Raw genomic sequence first — 20,698 nt, 5'->3', positions numbered from 1 at the left:
TTTCCTTGCCTGAGAAATAGACACAAATGATGGGAAGCAGGATTGCTGAGAAAAGTATAGACTTAACGTAGTGTCTGGTGCATATATACTCAATGTTGGTCTTCTCTAATTCAAGGGCAAGTGCTGTATCTAATTCCTCTTTGTACCCCCTGACACCTGAGCACAATGCTTTACCCATAATAGCACTCCACACTTTTTTTTTAAATTTTGATAGCAATACTCCATACTTTTTTTTTTTTTTTTTACAGAGATCACAAGTAGGCAGAGAGGCAGGCAGAGAGAGAGAGGAGGAAGCAGGTTCCCTGCCGAACAGAGAGCCCAATGCGGGGCGGGATCCCAGGACCCCGGGATCACGACCCAAGCCGAAGGCAGAGGCTTTAACCCACTGAGCCACCCAGGTGCCCCACGATACTCCATACATTTTTGATGAATGGACTATGCACCCAACTTCAGGAAGTCTGGGAGATGAGGGAGTACAGACCCATCAGCACCTGGGATGACCACCCCCCTCAATCGGTAGCCCCATGTTAGTTGTGTCCTAATCCTATATATGTATTTGACTCGTATACTTCGTTTTGAGCTAGAAAAGGCTTTCCACAAGATCTGACCCAATACTCTCATTTCTCAGCCGAGGAAACAGTCCCAGCGAGGATATGGATACGTAGCTCTTTCAGGTACAAACAACTGAAACAGTCCTTTGTCCTGCTGGCTTAGGAAGATTAAGTCATTTTGCTTTCCTTACGGCTTCTTCAAATAGTTCCTCTAGACCAGCGTTTCTCAACATCAGCCCTATTGACCTTGGGACTGACTAACTCTTTGTTGTGAAGGGCTGTCCTGTGCCCTTGAGGACATTTAATGGCACTCTGGCCTCTACCCACTAGATGCCAGTAATCCACCCTCTTCTCCCTTTGTCTGAACAATCAAAAATGTCCCTACACGTTGCCAAACATCCCAGGGAGAACGAACCACTGACCCAGACATTACTGAAGGTAAGATCCCTTCGTATGAAATGCTGCGGCCCTCGGGTTATCCCATCAAAATGTGATTGTTTTAATGAATAGTTTGCCAGCAAATTTCATTTGTAGCCAGCAAGCTCTGGAGAAAAGACAGAACCACTCTGCAGCCAGCGCCAGGTCTCAGTCACTGCTCAGGGTCACTTATTCCATACATGTGTCATTTATTTATCACCCTGCCTACTTCCAGTGGACTTTGAGATGGAGCCTGACTTATGTCCTTCTCCGAGCAAGTCGCTGTGTTCTGTGTGCTGCCCAGGAGTCTGACTGTGGAGAAGGGTCTCCTCTCTGTCAGAGCCCCTCTCACACTGTACTCTCCCTGCCTGCCTGTCTGTCTGCCCCAGTGGCCTGTAAGGGCCACAGCTGCAGAGACAATGACCATGTAATTGGCACTTGGGAAGTGCCCAATAAACATTTGTTGAAGGAACGGTGCCATAGAAATTATAATATGTTGCACTTAGCTGTGAGTGAAAAGTTTAGCTACCACTTGCTTCTTTTACAATAACCATTGCTTATGTTTATTAAGAACTCACCAGAAGGGGGCTTGGGTGGCTCAGTTGGGTAAGAGTCTGACTGTGGCTCAGGGTCATGATCTCAGGGTCCTGGAATCAAACCTCCCATTGGGCTCCCTGCTCAGCAGGGAGTCTGCTTCTTCCTTTCCCTCTGCTCCTCCCCCGTCCCCTCTCCCTCTGCCTCTCCCCCTACTCATGTGCCCACGTACCCATGCTCTCTCTCTCTGTCTGAAATAAAATCTTAAAAACAAACTAACAAACAAACCTACCACAAGTAGCTCTCTCTCTCTGTCTGAAATAAAATCTTAAAAACAAACTAACAAACAAACCTACCACAAGTCAGGAACTTTATATGTGTTTTCTCACTAATAGCAAATCAACGTTAAAAGGTAGATACTATTAACGCCATTTGAAAGATGAAGAAATTGGTTCAGAGAGAGTTTATGACTTGAGGGATTATATAGTAAGAAGTCCATATGTGGACCTAGGCTCACCGAATAGCAAGTCCTAGTCCTCTTTGATATATTACTGCTCCTGTCTATAGTCGTAAACCTGTGTGTTGGCTCTTTCTGTGAAAAGAATGATTAGTTCATGATTAGCGACCAGAGAAATGACTTTAATCATTGTGTACAGTTAAGATCGGTCTACCTTGGGGCACCTGGGTGGTGCAGTCGTTAGGCGTCTGCCTTTGGCTTAGGTCATGATCCCAGGGTCCTGGGATGGAGCCCTGCTTCGGGTTCCCTGCTCGGTGGGGAGCCTGCTTCTCACTCTCCCACTCCCCCTGCTTGTGTTCCCTCTCTCTCTGTGTCAAGTAAATAAATAAAATCTTTTTTAAAAAATCAGACTACCTTGCTTCTCTGAGAGATCTGCAGGACCATGGAAATAATCTTGTTATACAAAATTGTCTTAGTCCCTTTGGGCCACTATAACAAAAGTACCGTAGACTGCATGGCTTAAACAACAGTTTAGGGATGCCTGGGTGGCTCAATTGGTTAGGTGTCTGCCTTTGGCTCAGGTCATGATCCCAGGGTCCTGGGATCAAGCCCCACATCTGGCTGCTTGATCAGTGGGGAATCTGCTTCTCCCTCTGTCTGCTCTCCCTGCTTATGCTCTCTTTTAAAATCTTAAAAAAGAAAAAACAAAAGAAAACACCAACAACAGTTTATTTCTCACAATCTGGAGGCCGAGAAGTTCAAGATCAAGACACTGGCAGATTTGATGTCTGGTGAGAAATTTTTTCCTGGTTCATAGATACTGTGTCCTTTTGTGGCAGAAGGGGTTGGGGTGCTTATTGGGGTATCTTTTATAAGGGCACTAATCCCATGACCTAATCACCTCCCAAAGTTCCCACTCCAAATACCATAGCCTTGAGGATTAGGTTTCAATATATGACTTCTGAGGGGACACAAACATTCACTCAATAGCAAAAATATTGTCTATAATGGCATTCATGATAACAAGATTTTCATCTGTAGCCAAGAATCAGAGAAACTGTGCTTTAATCCTAAATCTGGGGAGTGGGTGTGCACATGTATAGGAAAAGATACCAGACAGGATAAAACGCAAGATCCTACCACTGCAAAAATTCAATTTCCTTTGTGAGATGGTTGCTGAAAAGTCTGATCCACAACTCTGCCTTCTTGAAATACATCTTAACACCCCCAGTCATTCAATGTTTACCATTTGCTCTCTTGGATTGTCAGATTTTTTTTTTAAACTATACAGTATAAGAATTGTCAAGTGTTTATTTTCTGTCTACTCCGTCTCCTCAAAGAAATTGCCCGAAGGCAAGGACTCTTTTCTTTGCCATCTTTGCTAGGTGCGCGATCATTTTTGACAAGAATAATAACAGTGGTGAAATAGGAAGAGTTATGCCTTCTAGCCAGTCAATGAACAAGTTTGAGCACCTGCGTGCTCAGCCCCACTATCTGGTTATGGGGTACCCCCAAAAAGAGGGCAGACAAGGCCTTTTTCCTTAAGGATCCTGCAGCCTTATCTGTTCCTTCCTCAGGTAGTGACAGTTAAAAGCTGAGGAGACCTATTTTCCTCCAATCTAAGGGAGTCTGTTGAATAGGTAAAGGGGGCAGTAGGCAAAAGGAGATGGATTATCTCCCCGCCCATCTTGTCCTTGTTGAAGTAGGTCTGCGGCTGGCCCGTAGGAGGCGCTCCAGAGGACCATTCCATCAGTCTTCCTAGGCGCCCGGCTCCTTTTCCTTTCTGCTTTTCCTAAGAAGGAGCCAGGAGAAACTGGAAGGTCTAGACGGAGGGGAAGGCGATGGGGCGGGGGGAGGCGTTCCTTTGCAGTTCCACCTCCATCTCCTGGTGTCCTCTCACTGATCCCGGGACGCGAGAGACTGGCTGACTCTGAACACCCGCTTACCGCGCTGGGCGGAGCGCAGTGCCAAGGCCGAGCTTATATACCCTGGATGCCCCGCCCCCTACCCTCAAGCCCCACCCCGGCCCTCAGGCCCCGCCCCTTCCCCGGCCCCCGACTGGGCTGCGCTCACTCCCCAGCGGGGGCCCGGGGAGCCTCCAGGCGGAGAGGCTCCCGCCCGCCCTGAGCAGCGGCCTCCGCATGGAGGGGCCGCTTGCTCCACTAGCGGGGTCGGGGCCGCTGCCGCCACCGCCGCCGCTGCGGGGAGGCGGAGCCGCCGCCGTTCCGGAGCCCGGAGCCCGGCAACACCCCGGACACGAGACGGCGGCGCAGCGGTACAGCGCCCGTCTGCTGCAGGCCGGCTACGAGCCCGAGAGGTGACGCCCAGGGCAGAGCGCGCGGGGCGCATCCGGGGCGGGCGCGGTGGCTCCGGGAACCCGGCGACGCTGCGGGGGAGGGGAAGGGCAGGCCCTAGCACCCTTGCCCTCTAACTGCCTCAACCCCTAACTTCCTGAAACCGGGCTCAGACGCCACGCACCTGGCTTTGGTTGGGGGATGCAGGCAGGCACTGGGCCAACGGTTCGGTACTGTGCCGCGTCTGGGAGCGGGGCAGAAAAACGCTCCCTGAAATCTTAGCCCTGTGTCGGATTTCGGTTACACACCCGACGGTACCTGGTCCAAGCGGCTCCAGCTCCTGGGGTGGAGACAGTGCTTGTTGGAGTCCCTGTCCAACTTTGTTTGCTCCTCCTATAGCCGTTTCCTCCTAGAACTATCTCCAGAATCTTCCTGGCAGGTGTCAGTGTCCAGATGGATGCTTCCTCAGAGCCCCGTGAGGACACCGCCCCCTCCTCACCATTCACTGAGGTCTGATGAGGCCGCCAGTGCAGCTCACCTCAGGGTTTTTCTCCTAACCTTCAAGACGCCCTCCTGCCCGTAGCCTGCTGGGGTCTGTAAGAGTCACTGGAGGAAGAGTGGGGGTGTTGAGCTGGGCCCCAGGGGTACTGGCTGCAAAGGAGACAGTGGCTAATCTCTGGATTGTATCACAGCTTGAAATGCAAACCCGCTGTCCTTCTGGTCCAGAGGATTTGGACTTCTTTCTCTGCCCCATCTGTTGGTGCTCAGCAGCCTGGGGAGGTGACCTGGAAGCTGGGTTTTGTGGGGGGGTGGTCTGGGGGAATTAGCCCCGGAGCTCTGCACAGGAGCTGGCAGCTTATGTAAGAACTTTTAAAGGCTTAAGGGGCTGCTGGGTGAAGCCTGTCCACCGCCCCCCTCCCTTGGCAGGCTGCCTCTCTAGAATTGACTCAGGATTGGCAGCCCTACTTCCTCCCATCCTAGAAATCCAGCTCGTGGGGCTCAGGGTCTAGGGTTATATAGGGAGAGGCCAGAGGAGGTGAGGGAGCAGGCTGGGGCACTTGGAGGCTTGATGGGGGTTACGCAGGTATTGCAAAAGTATCATTTCAGAGCTCAGACCGGGGCCGTGAAGAAGCATTCCTTTTCCTCCCTGTACTTCTGCACAAAGGGGCATCCCCACCCCCAACCCGTCCCTGAAGAACCTGTGTCAAACCTGAGCCCCAGCCAGGTGGTGTAATGAGATTCCAAACCTGCTCACTAGACCTCCATCTGCTCTCACTGGCTTAGAGCTGTGGGAAGAGGACAGGGTTGCATAGAAAGCCTGGGTCCTGGGTTTGAGGCTAGTGTTACTGTTCTCTGGCTTGAACTTGGGCGACCATGTTCCTTGTTCCAGCTCAACAATGCCAATGTTTTTGTTACCTTTTCTCCCCATCCCCACCCTCCCCTCAAAAGTGTTTTGAAATCTTGTCCCTTCAAAGGGCCCCAGACCAGGCAGAGGGAGTCCTCTGGCTCCCCGCCTGGCACTGTTACCCCGCGACCCGCGACCCTGAAAAAGGTGCTTTGGCCTGTTCCTCTGCCCTGCTGCCTTCACAGCTGCTAGGTGGGGAGCCTCAGGGGACCAACAGCCCTTCCTCTGGCTGAGGAGGCCCACTGGTTGCCTCGGTGTCTCCTCCCCATGGAGGAAGCAGCTGGGGAAGATCAGGAAGAGGGAGGAGGAAAGCCACGGGGATGGATTAACGGTCTCTGGAAAAGGACAGCCTAACCCAGGCTGAGCCCAGGAGCTTAGAGTAATGAGGAGCCCAGACAGGTCAGAGCTGGAGGGGGTGTGGGGGAGCAGGAGAAGGGGCATAGGGCCATTCTGTCATCACTGGGAAAGTGACCCTCCCCATCACTCAGCCTAGCAGCCTCCTCTCCTGGGTCCAAGTTCTAGTCTGGGGCAGATGTCACATTCATTTCATTTGAGATACCAGAATCCAGCTGCTGTCCTGTGCCCCAGGTCTGGTGGAATCCTGACTAGTACCCTACCCATTTCTGACCCATTCTGTAGGGGATAGTGCACCAGAGCAGGTCCCTTAGAGATCTAGAGAGACCCTTAGAGATCTAGCAGTCTGTGCTCTTTGTCTGCAATGCCATTCCAGCCCTATCCTATGACTACAAAGGTGCCCCCAGAGCAGCTCTGGGTGGGCAGGGTCATTTCTCTGGCAGGTCTCACTGTTCTGCCTCCAGGTGGCCAGTGGCAGGTCCTAGTGCTGTGCCCCTCAGGATACCCTCACTCCCCCATATGATGGTCTGTGATGTTCCCATCACTCACAGTAAGAAGAAAGAGGGCACTGGACGTCTGAGTCTCTTCCGGCACTCCTCATGGGTCTCATCACTTAGCTCTGTGGGAAGGTCCCCCTCCCCTCTGCACACAGATGGAACAGTCTGCATTTTCCTGGGTCCTGGGGTGTCACTGGGGGAGGCTGGGCATCCCAGCGATCCTCCCCTGGGCCTGGCTGCCACCAAACTGTGGTGCAGTAAACAAACGCAGCCTCCCAGGGCTGGGGGTGGGGGTGGGGAAGGAGCACCACAGCCAGCCAGCCACCTTGCCAGGAAGAGGACTGTGTCCCTGCCCTGCCTTTTTCTCCCCTTACCAAGGAGTGAGCTGTGGGGACCACAGGACACCATGGAGTTTGGGGGTTGGGAGATCTGCACTTTAGCTTTTGATCAGGAAGTAGCATTAACCGTGCTGGTCACACAGAGGGAAGGGTCTGCCTTCTGCTACCCCACGTCTCCTCATGTGAATCAATTTGCTACCAAATGTTAGTGCCCCCATGTAGAAATGCGGGTCTTGTTGGGCCCACAGAGCCACCAAACTTCTGCTTGGGGAAATCCTCAGAACTTCCCTAGCCTGTCCTAATTTGTATGTGTACTTGCCTAAGCCAGACCTGTGATCCTCTCTCACCTTCCTAGGGCACTATCCTCCCAAATAAAAACTAACTTTCCTCTCTGGGGTTAAAACCCCGATGATTATACACCACTTTCTGAGCTGGGGACAGGGATGTCAGACAGAAGCATTGGATCAGGAAGCCAAGGCAGTACCCATCCTCCCTCGCTTTCTGAACTGAAGGTTTTGCATCTGTAAAGTGGGGCTATCTAATAGTTGGCAGCTGATGGACTGTAGAGTAAGTGTGATCATTTATGAAAAATGCCTTTTAAATTGCAGAGGGCTTCAAGGCCGCCCAAAGGTCAGGGAACGTCATTGTTGAGATTGCCTGCCCCCTAGGCATGATGTTGGGGGAAATGGGGAGCCTACAATCACAAACTCCAGTATGTTGGGGAGCGGTGAGCCCACACCAGTTCCTCAGGGCTCCAAGTCCCCATCAGAGAGCCCTTCCCTTGGTCTTGGGTAAAGGCAAACCGTGTTAGAGGTATCCCTGGGCTGGGGAGTTAGGACAAGGGGAGACGGGGACCCGATGGCTGGGGGAGCCCAGATTGGGGCCACCCAGGTTGGGAGTGAACCTAGGGGCGCGTTGCGGAGCGGGGGAAGGGGGCGCTAGGAGGCGGGACCACAACTGGTGGAGGGGGCGTGTCCCGGTCAGGTTCAGTCCCCTCCCCCCACGGGATCCACACTCCCTCCCCCGCCCGGTACGCGGGGCTGCTGTGCCACTGCAGGCGGCGGCTGGGCCCGGCTCCGCGGGGCCTTTGTGCGGCGCGGGGTGGAGGCGGCGGCCTCCCCGGGGAGGGGCGGGAGGAGAGGGCGGTGCCCCGGGCCCGCCTCGCCGCTGCCGCAGCCCCCGCCCCCGGCCCGCCTGGCCCGCGGCGGCAGCGTGGCCGCGGCGCGGCGTCAGCACAGCAGCGGCGACAGCAGCGACAGCAGCAACAGCAGCGGGGCGGCCCGCGCGGGTGTTTATGTCGGGTCGCGGTGTCTCCCAGCAGCATGGCGGACTACCTGATCAGCGGCGGCACAGGCTACGTGCCAGAGGATGGGCTCACCGCGCAGCAGCTCTTCGCCAACGCCGATGGCCTCACTTACAAGTAAGCGCCGGGGAGGGGAGCGGGGGGAGGGGGTCGGCGCACCCACCCGTGCACCGCGATTCCCCCAGCCCGGGGCCCTGCACGTGCACCGTTCCCCCCTCGGGGACGCCCGCGTTCTCCGGCCCGGATTCGAATGACTTGGGGTGGGGGTGGGGGGACCGGGCAAAGGCAGGAAGGAGGCCCGCGCTGAGAGCAGACGGACGTGGCACAGCGACATAGCGGGCCCTCCGTGCTGTGCCCCGTTTATGGCCGGATCCGGGGTCGGCCTGCCCCCTTTCTCCTCTGGTGGGCATTTTGACCCCATGGAGGGACCTTGGGACGGGTGGGAAGTGGAGATGTGGGAGTTGTGGAGGGACTTTCCAGACCTTGGTCCAGGACACCCTCTCTCTCCCAGCTTCACAAGAGGGCAGAAGGGACCCTGGAGTCCAGCTAAGGCAGCTGCTTGGGTGTTACCTCCAGGAGAGGCCCAGCTGGGCAGTTGGGATGGCTCCTTTTCCCCCACGGACCTGTCCAGCCTTCCTTCCACCTGTGCCCTGCCCGCCCACTGGTTAGCACTCGTTCCCCCCTGGGCGTGGGTATTTTGTGACTACCACCCCAAGCCCACCCCACACGGGATTTTGAAGGAGGATGAGACCTCTCCATTTGCCTCTGGCTTAGTTTGCTTTTCCATGGGCCCTGGGCCAGTTGTCCTGCGGGCTGCAGGCCTGGCACTAGCTCCTCTACGGGCTGCAGGATTGTGTCCATGCCAGGAAAGAGCATCAAAACCTGGGGCTGGGAGGAGTGGGGATGCTGGCAAGTCAGAAGAATCCCAGTCCTGTCTCCTGCCAGTCCCTGCCTTCACCTGGAAGCATTCCTGCTTGGCAGGCAGTTTCCCTAGACACCAGGATTCCCAGTCATTCCTGCGTGGCCCCCTTGCCTGGCCGCAGCTGGGGTGTGGGCCAGGTGAGGGATGTAGATAATGCTGAGACAATGTCCGGGGGCCCAGACTCCAGCATTTCTCCTCCCGCCTCTCCATGAACCACAGAGGCCTTTTCACTGTACAGAAGGGCTGCCAAGGGGGGAGGGACAGTTAAGGTTCTTGATTTGTCTGGGGGTCTTTGATGAAGGGGGAGAAAGTATCTCTTTGATATATTGTTCACTGGAGTCTTCTAGGAAAACTCACTAGGGAAATTGCTAGGAGTTTCTCTAGGTCTGGGGCAGGTTAAAGACCCCACCTCTCCGATCTACCCTGGAGCTTTTCCTTCCTGCACTGGGGTGCCTGCTGCTTTGCTTAGTCCGGTTGGGAGTGTTCCTGAAGTATGGAGCATTTGCTTTTGGGTGTGTCCACCAAGGCCCTGTGATTTCAGGCAGTCTAGCCCGTGGTGGGGGTAGGGTGGTGGCTATAGCACTTTTCTGTGCCATACCCCTGCAGGCGTACACTCTCCTTCTCGGGTTTGCTGTGACCACGACCTACCCTAGTGTGGGCAGCTGCCACGCTCTGACCAGGGCCCAGGTGTCCTGGTCCTAAACTTCTGGGAAACCCCCTTCCTCCCCTTTCCCGTCCCAGGCCGTGTCTGTGGTGTACCCCACTCCAACTGGAGTGGAGTCCCTGCTCTGTCCGAACATGCCCCACGCTCAGTGCCCTGGGGTCCCTCCATGCTGCTCTGAACCCGCGTGACTCAGCAGCCCTGGCCCTGGGCTGAGCCACTTGTCCTGTGCTTTGAGGTGTTTATGCCATCCTGTGCTACTAAATGGTTTTCAGGTTCATTCCGTGTTTGCTGACTGTCTCCCCCTATCAAGATGGAGAAGTGTTCGAGGGCAGGCACTGTATGTGCTCTGTGTGTCATTACAGGGACTTCTGTGTCCCTCGATGAACTCTGAACCCTGAAGGCAGTGGGCATCCGGGGCCAACCGCCTTGGTGGCACCCCAGTCCACAGACCTTCCGCTGGCTTTGGCTCGAGGTCTCTGGGCTGGAGTCTGCCAGATGCTGGTTGGAGGGCAGGGGGGTGCTTCAGCCCTGACCAGGGAACAACGTGGACCAGAGGGCTCCAATCTTTGCCCCTCCTCCCACCCACAGGCTCCCTCCCCTAGGCATGGTAGGCCCTGCCCCTTTTGGGGACCCCTCCCTACCCCGTAACACTCACTTTTCTGTCTCCACAGCGACTTCCTGATTCTCCCAGGATTCATAGACTTCATAGCTGATGAGGTGGTGAGTACCTCTTCCGCTGACCTGGGGGGGAGAGGGACCATGTATGTGGTAGAAGAGGCTGGCTTCTTGTTCAAGGGCAGGGTGTGGGAGAGACTTATCTTGGGCATGTAGCCTTTATTGCTGCCGGAGAAACTGGCACAGAGCAGTGGGTCATGTCTAATGGGGCAGAGGCTGCGGGGACTCAGGGGTATGCTGAGCAGTGGGCCTAGCACAGGGCGGGAGGGCTGTCGCAGACAGAGCCCGCGGTGAGGTTCAAAAAGACCCTGGGGGCATGGGCATGGGTGCAGCAGCCCTATTACCATTGCAGGGAAGGATTGGATTTTGTCTGAAATGCTGAGCAAGGACATGACAGAAGCCAGTAAAATTCTGGAGACTTTGGATGAGGTGGACAGACTTGTTTGTGGATCCGTAATGCACAGGAATTGGCAAGAGGATCTGAAAGAATTAGATTTTGGACAGATACAAGGAAACATGGTGCCTCGCTTTATTGGAGGGGCTCAGCAATGAGCCAAGAGAATGAACAGTGTTCTTTACACAATTAAGATATGACAAGCTCATAGAAGCCAAGGGGTAGGTGCTGATGAGTATAAGTCATTTCATGGAAAAGTTAAATTATTCTTTTTTTTTTTTTAAGATTTTATTTATTTATTTGTCAGAGAGACAGCGAGAGAGAGCACAAGCAGGGGGAGTGGGAGGCAGAGGGAGAAGCAGGCTCCCTGCTAAGCAAGGAGCCTGATGGGGTACTTGATCCCAGGATCCTGGGATCATAACCCAAGCCAAAGGCAGATGCTTTTAACCCACTGAGCCACTCAGGCGCCCCAAGTTAGATTATTCCATGATGAATTCACGCACGTTAAAGAAATCGATTCCTTTGTTGCTGTTACTGATGTTTATTCAGGTCTGATCCTCAAGAAAGACCAAAGGCTAGAGTGTGCCTGAATCACTTTTACATCAGGGGGACTCCTGTTTAGCCTGTGTAGCCAGTGCTGATGTGGACAGATTTGGGGGGGAAATTTGAGCTATTCTGAACATGCACCTGGTGATGGTGACCAGGATGTCTTGGTTCAGCTGTTCAGTTTAACAAAGTTTACCAAGCCCTCTGGCTTTGTGCCGGACCCTGGGCAGGGTGCAAAGAAGAAAGGGACAAAAAGGTCCCCTCCCAGCCATCAAGGATCTCCTTGTCCTGTGGCCTAGGTCAGGAAGGCTGTGTGGCTCTTCTTCTGTGGCATGACGGGAGAGAAGAAGGTGGGGTTTTCTAGACTGCAGGGCCATGGTTCTGAACCAGGGTCTGTGAGATGGATTTCAGGGGCCTACAAATCTCCAAAAATGCTATACCAAAGTCTGTGAGAGCTTGGGAGGCTAGGATCCAGGAGCCGTTGGCCTGAATCTCAGAGGCAGATTCCTCCCCAGTGTGTATTTGCCTCCCTGACCTTTCCCCTGAGTGGCAAACCCTTGGTTCCCTACTTCCATGGGTGTCTGATAGACTCCTTCCTATGCCTTCTCCTCCCGGTCACAGCCTCTCCCGCCTGGCCCTGCTCAGCCTCCTGCTTGGTGGCCTCCCTGCCTCAGGCCTTGTCACGCAGAGTCCATTCTCCACATCAGAGCCTGAGCGACCTCTTTAAAACATGAAGCAGAGCATGTCTCTCCTCTGCCTGAGACCTTCCTGGGGCTTCTCATCTTAGAGGCAAATCTAAGTTCCTCTCCTCTCTGTGGCCTTCAAGACTACACACCCTCACTGCCCACCCACCCCCTGCCTGCATCTCGCCCCTTATCCCCTGCTCTCCCCCTTTCTACTGTGCTAGCCTTTTCCTGTCTTAAATACACCTCAGGAAGACTCGGAACAGAGGCCGGGTTCACACTCACAGCTCCCTCTGCCTGACACGACAGTCCCTCAGACTCTGACTCGAATGGTTCCCACGTGTCACGTCCCAAGAAGGGTCTTTTCCTGACCACCACATCCTTCTTGCCATGGTGACTTGGCTTTGTCTTCTCTCTTTGGAGCCTTTATCTTGACTGAAATAATCTCATACATGTTGTTTTCGTGTTTGTCATCTTTCCAAGTAGATTGTAACTTCCAGGAGGGACAGCAGGGACCTTACCTGCCTTGTCCCCTGCTGTGTCTGCAGGCCCATCCTGGTGTCGGGGACCCATGGGAGCTCAGTAAAGGTTTGTTGAGTGAATGGTAAAACTCTTCACCTAGACCGTGCCTCTATTCTCAGGACCTGACTTCAGCCCTGACTCGGAAGATCACCCTGAAGACGCCATTGATCTCCTCCCCGATGGACACTGTGACAGAAGCCGACATGGCTATTGCCATGGCTGTGAGTCAGGCACCAGGATGGCGTCCCTGGGGTGGGTGGGCTGAATGGGAGGCTGGATTCAGAAATGGGGTTTGCAGAGCAAGAGGGTTGAGCCCTCACTCTGATCGTGCTCCCCTTCCACCCCAGCTGATGGGCGGTATCGGTTTCATCCACCACAACTGCACCCCGGAGTTCCAGGCCAACGAGGTGCGGAAGGTCAAGGCAAGTACCAGGCCTGTCCCCAGAAAGATGTGACCCAGCCATCCCCTCCTTTGCCATCCCTGCAGGCTGGTACATCCCCTGGCTGACTGCCGTGGGGTCTTGTCTACCCTTCCCCACACTGGGGACACAGGGCCCAGCCCTCATTTGCCCATTGCCCCCTCTCCCCATTGAGAGCCCTGGCTCCCCTGTGGCTTGGCTGTATGCCGCCTCCATCCTTCCTCCAGCTTTTTCCTTCCCCATCTCTACCCACAGAAATTTGAACAGGGCTTCATCACGGACCCCGTGGTGCTAAGCCCCTCGCATACCGTGGGCGACGTGTTGGAGGCCAAGATCCGGCATGGCTTCTCCGGTATCCCCATCACTGAGACAGGCACCATGGGCAGTAAGCTGGTGGGCATTGTCACCTCCCGAGACATTGACTTTCTTGCCGAGAAGGACCACACCACCCTCCTGAGCGAGGTACCTGCAGGGCGAAGGGAGGACCTCACATCCTGGGGCCTCAGGCTGGTGCCTGTGACCAGGGACCAGAGGGAGGCCTGGCTCCCTTCTCTCTCACCTGCCAACCTGCAGGCAAATGTTCCTGGCTCCACAGGTGATGACGCCACGGAATGAGCTGGTGGTGGCTCCAGCGGGTGTAACCTTGAAAGAGGCAAATGAGATACTGCAGCGCAGCAAGAAAGGTACGCGGGCATGGGCAGAAAGCTCCAGACCCCCCCAGTCTGGCTTCTGGTACCCCAGGCCTGCTGTTGCTGCAGACCATTGTCTTGTCCCAGCAACCAGACTGGCCAGGCCTTAGGGAAGGTTTGAGCAATCCCGGGTTAGAGCATGAATCCTGAGGTCCTTTTCCTGGCATAGGAGAACCTGTCCTTTATTCAACATCTTCACACTATGTCTCCCCATAAAGCTCGTCCTGTGAAATGCTCATCACACACACACAAAAAGTCTGAAACATGCTGCTTTCTATCTCCCACATTCCATTAAAAAAAATTGTATGTTCGCTTATTAAAGGCCCTGAGAAATCCTGCAGTTAAGTTTAGTTGACATTGGAGCTGCTGACATGACATTCATTAGGGCCCTATGGGAGACATTAGCAATGCCTCCCTGGCTCCTACTGGGTTGTTTTCTGGGGGTGATGTTGGAGAGGGTATGTGTTCCTTCCTGCAAGACAGCCTTACGTTTGTGCCCTGGCTAGGGGTTTTCGACCACTGTGGCCTGTGGCCTAGCAGGTGAAAGGCTGCCAGTGCTCAGGGGCCACCCACCCAGCCTGGTTAGGCCACAGGGCAGGAAGAGCTCCGGAACCCACCAGGCTAGGAGGTTTCTTTGCTTCCTGTTCCTGGGAAGAGGGCCAGGTCCCTAGGAGCATTTCCTGGGTGGGTTCTGTCACCTAGTGGCTGGTTTGGGTACTTCGGTGGAATCTCTGACCTGGCTCGTTTCCTCCTCACGGTCCCCCAGTCCCCCAGTCCCACTCCCGCCCCAAGAGGCCTGCTCCTTTATCAAACCTCTGCATTCCTCATCAGGGAAGCTGCCCATTGTCAACGATCGTGATGAGCTGGTGGCCATCATTGCCCGCACTGACCTGAAGAAGAACAGGGATTACCCTCTGGCCTCCAAGGATTCCCACAAGCAGCTGCTGTGTGGGGCGGCCGTGGGCACCCGGGAGGATGACAAATACCGCCTGGACCTGCTCACCCAGGCAGGCGCCGACGTCATAGTGCTGGTACGGGCACCGCCGGAGGCGCGGTGGTTCAGGAGAGGAGAGGCTCACGGAGACCCGGGTTTGCCTCTAATGAAGCCTGAAGCCGAGATTAGGAGGGTCACTAGTCCTCCAACAGCTCAGGCCCTCCGCACCCTAACACTCAGAGCTCACATTCTTTGAGAACCTCCCGCTCATCAGGTCCTGCACTGAGACCTTTATGTGGATGAACTCGTTTGATCCTCGCCACAACTCCCTGAGGGTCAAGACCACGCCCACCTGTCAGAGGAAAAACCTGGGTGGAAGGAATGCAGTGGTTTCATCCGGTAGTGAGTTGGTGGGAACAGGCTATGGCCCCAGGCAACACCTGCTTGCTGTGAGGACCGGTCCATACAGTGGCTATGCCGGGGCCCTCTCTGCTCTGAGACCGTAAATCGGTGGCGTTCAACCTTTGGGGGAAAGCAGGCCTCTTCGAGACTCAGTCTGCTGAGAGCTGTCAAGCTGTTTCCCCAGGGGGCAGAAGAAAGAGCTTTCTCCTAACATTTTTCATAATATTTCAGGAGTTTGTCCACTCATGATCCCCTTCCTCCTGTGAGGACTCAGCCACTGAAGCCTGAGCTTTCCTGTCCCCCTTCTCGCAGGACTCCTCCCAAGGGAATTCCGTGTATCAGATCGCCATGGTGCACTACATCAAGCAGAAATACCCCCACCTCCAGGTGATTGGGGGGAATGGTGAGTGCAGGGTCCCCGTCAGCCCCCAGCCCTTGTTCCCTCACTGCATAACTTTCCCTCTGTCCTTCAGCCTCTCTAGGTGATGGCATTGCTCCTGCGTGGGGGCAGAAGGCTGAATGAACGGGCTTGGTCCCTGGGGGTTGGTGGGGGGGGGTGAGGGGGGCTAGACTGGGGTCCCAGGCAGCCCCAGAGCAAGGCAAGGGCATCCCATCCTCACAGTGTTTCTCTTTCCCTGCTTCTCCAAACCCCTGTCCCCACCCCCTCAGTGGTGACAGCGGCTCAGGCCAAGAACCTGATTGATGCCGGCGTGGACGGGCTGCGCGTGGGCATGGGCTGTGGCTCCATCTGCATCACCCAGGAAGGTAGGTGTCAGGAGAGTGATGCCAACAAGAACGCCCCCCGGGCCTTCCGCAGGTTCTGGGGCCCCACTCGTGTCCCACAGATGCGTGCTGAATACTCGCTGTGCCGGGCCTCTTCCCAGGATGAGGGGTGCTTCAGGGGTGACTTGGGCTCCAACTCTGTCTCTGTGGCCCACTGACTTGGGGGAGGCTGGTGTGAGATCAGGTTACTGTGAGTTTTGGGGTATGTGCCAGCCTGCTTCTCAGATTCTGGTCCAGAAGGCCCAGTCTGGAGGGCCAAGGCTGGTGTGAATCCTTCTCTGAGGGGCTCGTTGGAACCCAGCTCAGAGTTGGGATCAGCTTTGTGACAAGGCAGGAACTTGGGACATGGAGATAGCATGTCCCTGAGTGTGTAAGGACATAGGAGCTCATCACCGTGTGGCAATAATGGGGGACGGGGATCCAGCTCAGTCACAAAGCCCTTTTTTGAGGTGTGCTCCTACCCGTGAAGTGGGGGAGACCCTGCTGTGTATCCCTGTGTGGTTGAGGGGTGCTCCCTGGAGGCTGGGGTCTGACTTGTAGGTCCTGGCTTGGCCTGAGGGGATGTATCTGGCCCCTCGAGGGAAGGTCATTTCTCCACAACACCGAGTAACCCATTTGGTCTTGGTCTTCTCTGCCCAAAACATCTCCTCCTTTTGGTCTTCAGAGCCTTCAGAGCCTCTGCTTTTAAGTTTTGACCCTTAAGCTGACCGCCCTGGTAAAATGGGGGCCTTCACTGGGTGACTCGACAAACTGAGCACCTGCTGTGTGTCAGGCACTGTTCTAACTCTTGGGAGGCGATAGGGACAAAACCAACCACAGGTGCTTCCTGAGAAGGCCTCTTTTCCCCAGGTACGTGCTAGTTCCTTAGACTTCCCGCTTAAAACCTCATACTTAGAGACCCTGGACAATTAAACTCAGAGAAACACACACCTGTATCCCAAAGGAGGCTGTGAGTACCTCACCCTGGGAACAGGCTTCGCAAATCACAGAGGTTGAGAGAGAGACCTTGAGCCTGGGGACCCCCTCCCCCAGACCCATGTGCCCCGGTCTGGGGGTGGGGGCGCTCTACTCTGAAGGCCACCAGAATCCTGCAAGGTGCAAATGTTCTGGGTGGAGTGGGCCAGGTCCCTGGGGTGCCGTTGCCCCTAGTGTTCTTTGCTGCCACCTATCTTGTGCCTCAGAAATACCGTCTAGCCTGGTCCCTTTCCCCATGCGGAGGTGGGGCACACGGAGAAGGGGGCTTCTCCCTGTGTTGCTGCTGGAACTCTGATGGGTATCCCCCCCGACACACAGTGATGGCGTGTGGTCGGCCCCAGGGCACTGCCGTCTACAAGGTGGCTGAGTATGCCCGGCGCTTTGGGGTGCCGGTCATAGCGGATGGTGGCATCCAGACCGTGGGGCACGTGGTCAAGGCCTTGGCCCTGGGAGCCTCCACAGGTGAGGGGGCTCTGCTGGGGTCGGGGCAGGGTGGGGTGGGGAGGTGGGGGGCTGGGAGCTGGGCAAGGGCAGTAGGAGGTCTGTGGGGCTAGAGACACTGACCCCTCAACCATCGCAGTGATGATGGGCTCCCTGCTTGCCGCCACCACGGAGGCCCCTGGCGAGTACTTCTTCTCCGATGGGGTGAGGCTCAAGAAGTACCGGGGCATGGGCTCCTTGGATGCCATGGAGAAGAGCAGCAGCAGCCAGAAACGATACTTCAGGTGCCCCGCCGTGGAACCCTGGCCCCGGGCAGACCAGCCACAACCCTCCTATGTCCCCACCGCCTGTGACTTCCCCACGTGGTGCCCAGTCTCCACATGATAGTTCTGGAAACTAGGGCACAGGGTGCAAGTAGTGGACCTGGGATGGTCCCTGGGCCGTCTGACTCAGAACCCAGGGAGGGGCTGCTCTGGGGGGCCTTCTGTGTGGTGTCCCCTCTGCTGGTTCCCTCAAGAGGCAGGGTGGGCTCCCCTGAGCCAGGGGGCCCGCTTGGCTTAGTCTCTTTGACCTCCACACAGTGAGGGGGATAAGGTGAAGATCGCACAGGGTGTCTCGGGCTCCATTCAGGACAAAGGCTCCATTCAGAAGTTCGTGCCCTACCTCATAGCGGGGATCCAACATGGCTGCCAGGATATCGGCGCCCGGAGCCTGTCTGTCCTGCGGTGAGTCCTGTGACTGGGGCTGGGGCGGTGTGGGGGGACACAGGTTGGGGGTCCCTGGGAGACTCCCGGCTCCTCCCTGCTTCCTCTCTCTCTCTCTGTCTTCGGTGTCCCCGACACTCTCCACCTACCTGCCCGCAGGTCCATGATGTACTCAGGAGAGCTCAAGTTCGAGAAGCGGACCATGTCGGCTCAGATCGAGGGTGGCGTCCACGGCCTGCACTCGTAAGTGTGGCAGCCTCCTCGCCCCAGCTGGCCGGCACCGGGTTGGGCAGGTGGGGCCGTGGTTCTGAGGCCAGGCTGAGGTCTCAGGGAACCCGTGGACCATCTGCTCCAGTGATGGGTGCTGCCGCAGGAGGAGCCCATCTCCCTCCAGGGCTGGGCCCACTCTGGGACCCTGTCCTTTAGCCCCCAGGCAGGCAGGCCCTTCCGCTCCCCTCGGGCACCTCCCCGAGCAGGACATGGGAGGCTGTGGCTGCTGACCCTCCTGGGCTCCCAGTCCCTCGCTTGCTCAGAAGCTTGGTGGCTGGTGGCAGGGGCTGGTGGCGCCGGGCTCTTGCTGGTGGCAGCGTCAGGCAGGCAGGTGGAGGCTGGGGGCACGCGCCCTCTGGCGGGGACAAGGGCAGAGTGACAGATGCCAGGGCCAGAGCTGGGGCGGCCGTGGGTGGGGGCAGTGCTAGTTGGCAGCAGTAGTCGCAGAGGCATGTGTCCCCGCCCTGGTCGAGAGGGCCTACCCCCCCCCCCAGACACCCGCGGGCGTCTAACCTGTGTCTCTTTCTGCCCCACCCTCCCGTAGCTATACCTTTCTGCCGTGTAAGTAACTGCGCTGCCCGGGGCCAAGCGTAGAGTAGAGCAGGGGCAGTCTGGGTGGGACCTGGGTTGGGGGCAGGGGCTGCTGGGTCGGGGGTGGCCCTGGGGTGTCAGCAGGGGACATGGACCCTAGGACCAACACCAAGCTGGGGGCAGCCGACTGTGGCCTCTCCTCCAGCGGAAACCACCCCTTCTGGGGTGCAGACCAATGTCCCTGACCACAGGCCTCAGGCTACCCTGTCTTGGACTGGACCCAGTGACCACCTAGGCCTAGGCCGCTGTGTGTGCAGGGGTGGGGTGGACGTGGGTGGCGGAGGTGCAGCTTGGTCTGAGCTTGCTCGTGAGGATGGACTGTGTCTTCCATAGCTGCATCTCCGCCCCCAGCACTGAGGACAGTCCGCTCAGCCGTGGCTGTGGCCAGAAGGAGCATGGCTGTCTCTGGACCTGGCATGGTTCTTTCAGGAGCCTTGGCCTGGGGAACACAGAGGCACAGGGCCTGCTCTTTCCTCCCCCATGCCCCCCATGTGGGGGTGCCCTGGCAGCCCAAGGCCTAATGGCAAGGGGATCTGGGAAGGGAGCAGGGTCCAGAAACCCACTCTTGGCTTCCCTCTTGCCTTGTCCCCACAGTTACGAGAAGCGGCTGTACTGAGGATGGTGGTGGAAGCCGGGGCAGTGGAGGGGGTGCGCCCCAGGGTGCCCCTTTGAGCACTGCCTCCCTCCATAACTGAGTGGTCCATAGATTTGCACTACGGATTCCGCAGCTCCTTTCCAGGGAGAGAGGAGGGGAGCCCCCGAGGGTCTATGGCCCCCTCCTGGCCAACCCCTGCAGAGTTCGGACTGCTCCCAGGGCTCGGCTGCCCTGGGGGTCACCCCAGGTTCCCCCTCCTTCAGTCCCCCTGAGCCTAGCCAGCCTGGGCTCTCAGGCCGTGTGCCTGCCTCAGGTCTTTCTCGCTGCAGCCTGCTCCGGCCTGGCGCCCACCCCTGGGGCAGGTGGCCCCTCCTGGCTTCCGTAGGGCACCTCCCTCCCCACCCCCACCCCGGAAATGGTGCTCTCCTGGCCCTGCCTCTGGCCCTTCTTGGGCTGCTGCCCCCTCAGCCATGTGGCACTTCTGGGCTCCCGACCTAGGCCAGAGGGAGGTCTCTGCCCCCTTCCCCTGGCCCTAGGCTACCCGGGCCCAGCTCCTCAGGCCGCTGCCCCCACCCCCACCCCTGTCCCTGGCCCTGGGGAGGAGGCTGCCCTTCATTCCTGACTCACCGTCATCCCCAGGTGTACCATTCCTGCCCTCTCCTCTCAGCTGCAGTCGAAGGCTTTAACTTTGCACACTTTGGGGTCACAGTTACGTCATTGTATATTAAATAATCAGAATAAATCAAGAGGTCTTAATACCTCTCCATCCTGTCTCTGCCCCTTGTCCACTGGGCAGTTGGCCCCCATCCTGGTAGCTCCGAGCCCCCATCAGAGCCGGGCTGGGGTGGGGTTGGGGGGCACCAGGCCCAGCCTCCCCAGGAAGGGGAGGAGGGCGTTGTGGGACTCTAGGGGGCGTTGGCACAATTGGGCCGCATGGCCAGGCAGAGCCTACGCGGGCATATGCCCCTGCTGCCTGGGGCCATCGAGGCCGCAGAAGACGAATGTCAGGAGCCTCCCTGGTGGCTGACCACAAGTCCCCCCTGCGGCCTCGCAACACCAAACGGTGCAGCCCGGACACAGGCAGGCGCAGAGTGGGGCTGCAGCCCTGACCGGCAACCTCACCCGCAGAGACCCGTGTGTGGGTACTGGGTAGAGGGGCCCAGCTCCCACTGTTCGTCTGCACTCAGACCCTGTGTCCCAGCCTCAAACCCCGCCCTGTGGGGACGGCAATGACGCATGGGCTGCTGCATCTCCTGGGGGCAGGGGGGGTCCTGGGGCGTTCCCCTTGCCTTCCTCTGCCTCTGTTGCAACTGGGCATTGGTCTCACAGCCAAGCCACC

At 56.9% G+C, this 20,698-nt stretch overlaps 1 protein-coding gene across 4 annotated transcripts; it reads left to right on the top strand.

Annotated features, from left to right (window-relative positions):
- The first annotated feature begins 4,142 nt into the window (after window positions 1-4,142).
- IMPDH1 (inosine monophosphate dehydrogenase 1) lies at window positions 4,143-20,132 on the top strand. 4 transcript variants are annotated; one of them, XM_080818044.1, is made up of 16 exons: window positions 4,143-4,276; window positions 8,169-8,267; window positions 10,408-10,456; window positions 12,676-12,777; window positions 12,904-12,978; window positions 13,231-13,437; window positions 13,571-13,658; window positions 14,496-14,695; window positions 15,313-15,403; window positions 15,670-15,765; window positions 17,077-17,220; window positions 17,339-17,483; window positions 17,781-17,924; window positions 18,063-18,146; window positions 18,718-18,734; window positions 19,359-19,563. In XM_080818044.1, the coding sequence occupies exons 2-16, from the start codon at window positions 8,170-8,172 to the stop codon at window positions 19,457-19,459; spliced, it is 1,641 nt and encodes a 546-aa protein (XP_080674170.1). In that variant the 5' UTR covers window positions 4,143-4,276; window position 8,169; the 3' UTR covers window positions 19,460-19,563. The 4 variants fall into 4 exon arrangements, with proteins under 4 accessions (XP_080674170.1, XP_080674168.1, XP_080674169.1 ...); XM_080818043.1 differs by having other exon boundaries at window positions 4,188-4,276; window positions 8,166-8,267; XM_080818042.1 differs by lacking the exon at window positions 18,718-18,734 and having other exon boundaries at window positions 4,144-4,276; window positions 19,359-20,132.
- Window positions 20,133-20,698: the final 566 nt, after the last annotated feature.

Source organism: Martes martes, assembly GCF_963455335.1.
Source record: "Martes martes genome assembly, chromosome: 11".
In the NCBI taxonomy this organism is placed as follows: Eukaryota; Metazoa; Chordata; class Mammalia; order Carnivora; family Mustelidae; genus Martes; species Martes martes.
Note: the sequence above shows the minus strand (reverse complement) of the source record. Positions and strands in the feature narration are given on the sequence as shown.

What these genes read in the sequence shown, in the direction of transcription:
- IMPDH1 (XM_080818044.1), top strand. Translation starts at nt 8,170, where the DNA reads ATGGCGGACTACCTGATCAGCGGCGGCACAGGCTACGTGCCAGAGGAT. An exon ending in GCCGATGGCCTCACTTACAA is followed by an intron (nt 8,268 to 10,407) that starts GTAAGCGCCGGG and finishes CTGTCTCCACAG; the next exon opens with CGACTTCCTGATTCTCCCAG. An exon ending in ACATGGCTATTGCCATGGCT is followed by an intron (nt 12,778 to 12,903) that starts GTGAGTCAGGCA and finishes CTTCCACCCCAG; the next exon opens with CTGATGGGCGGTATCGGTTT.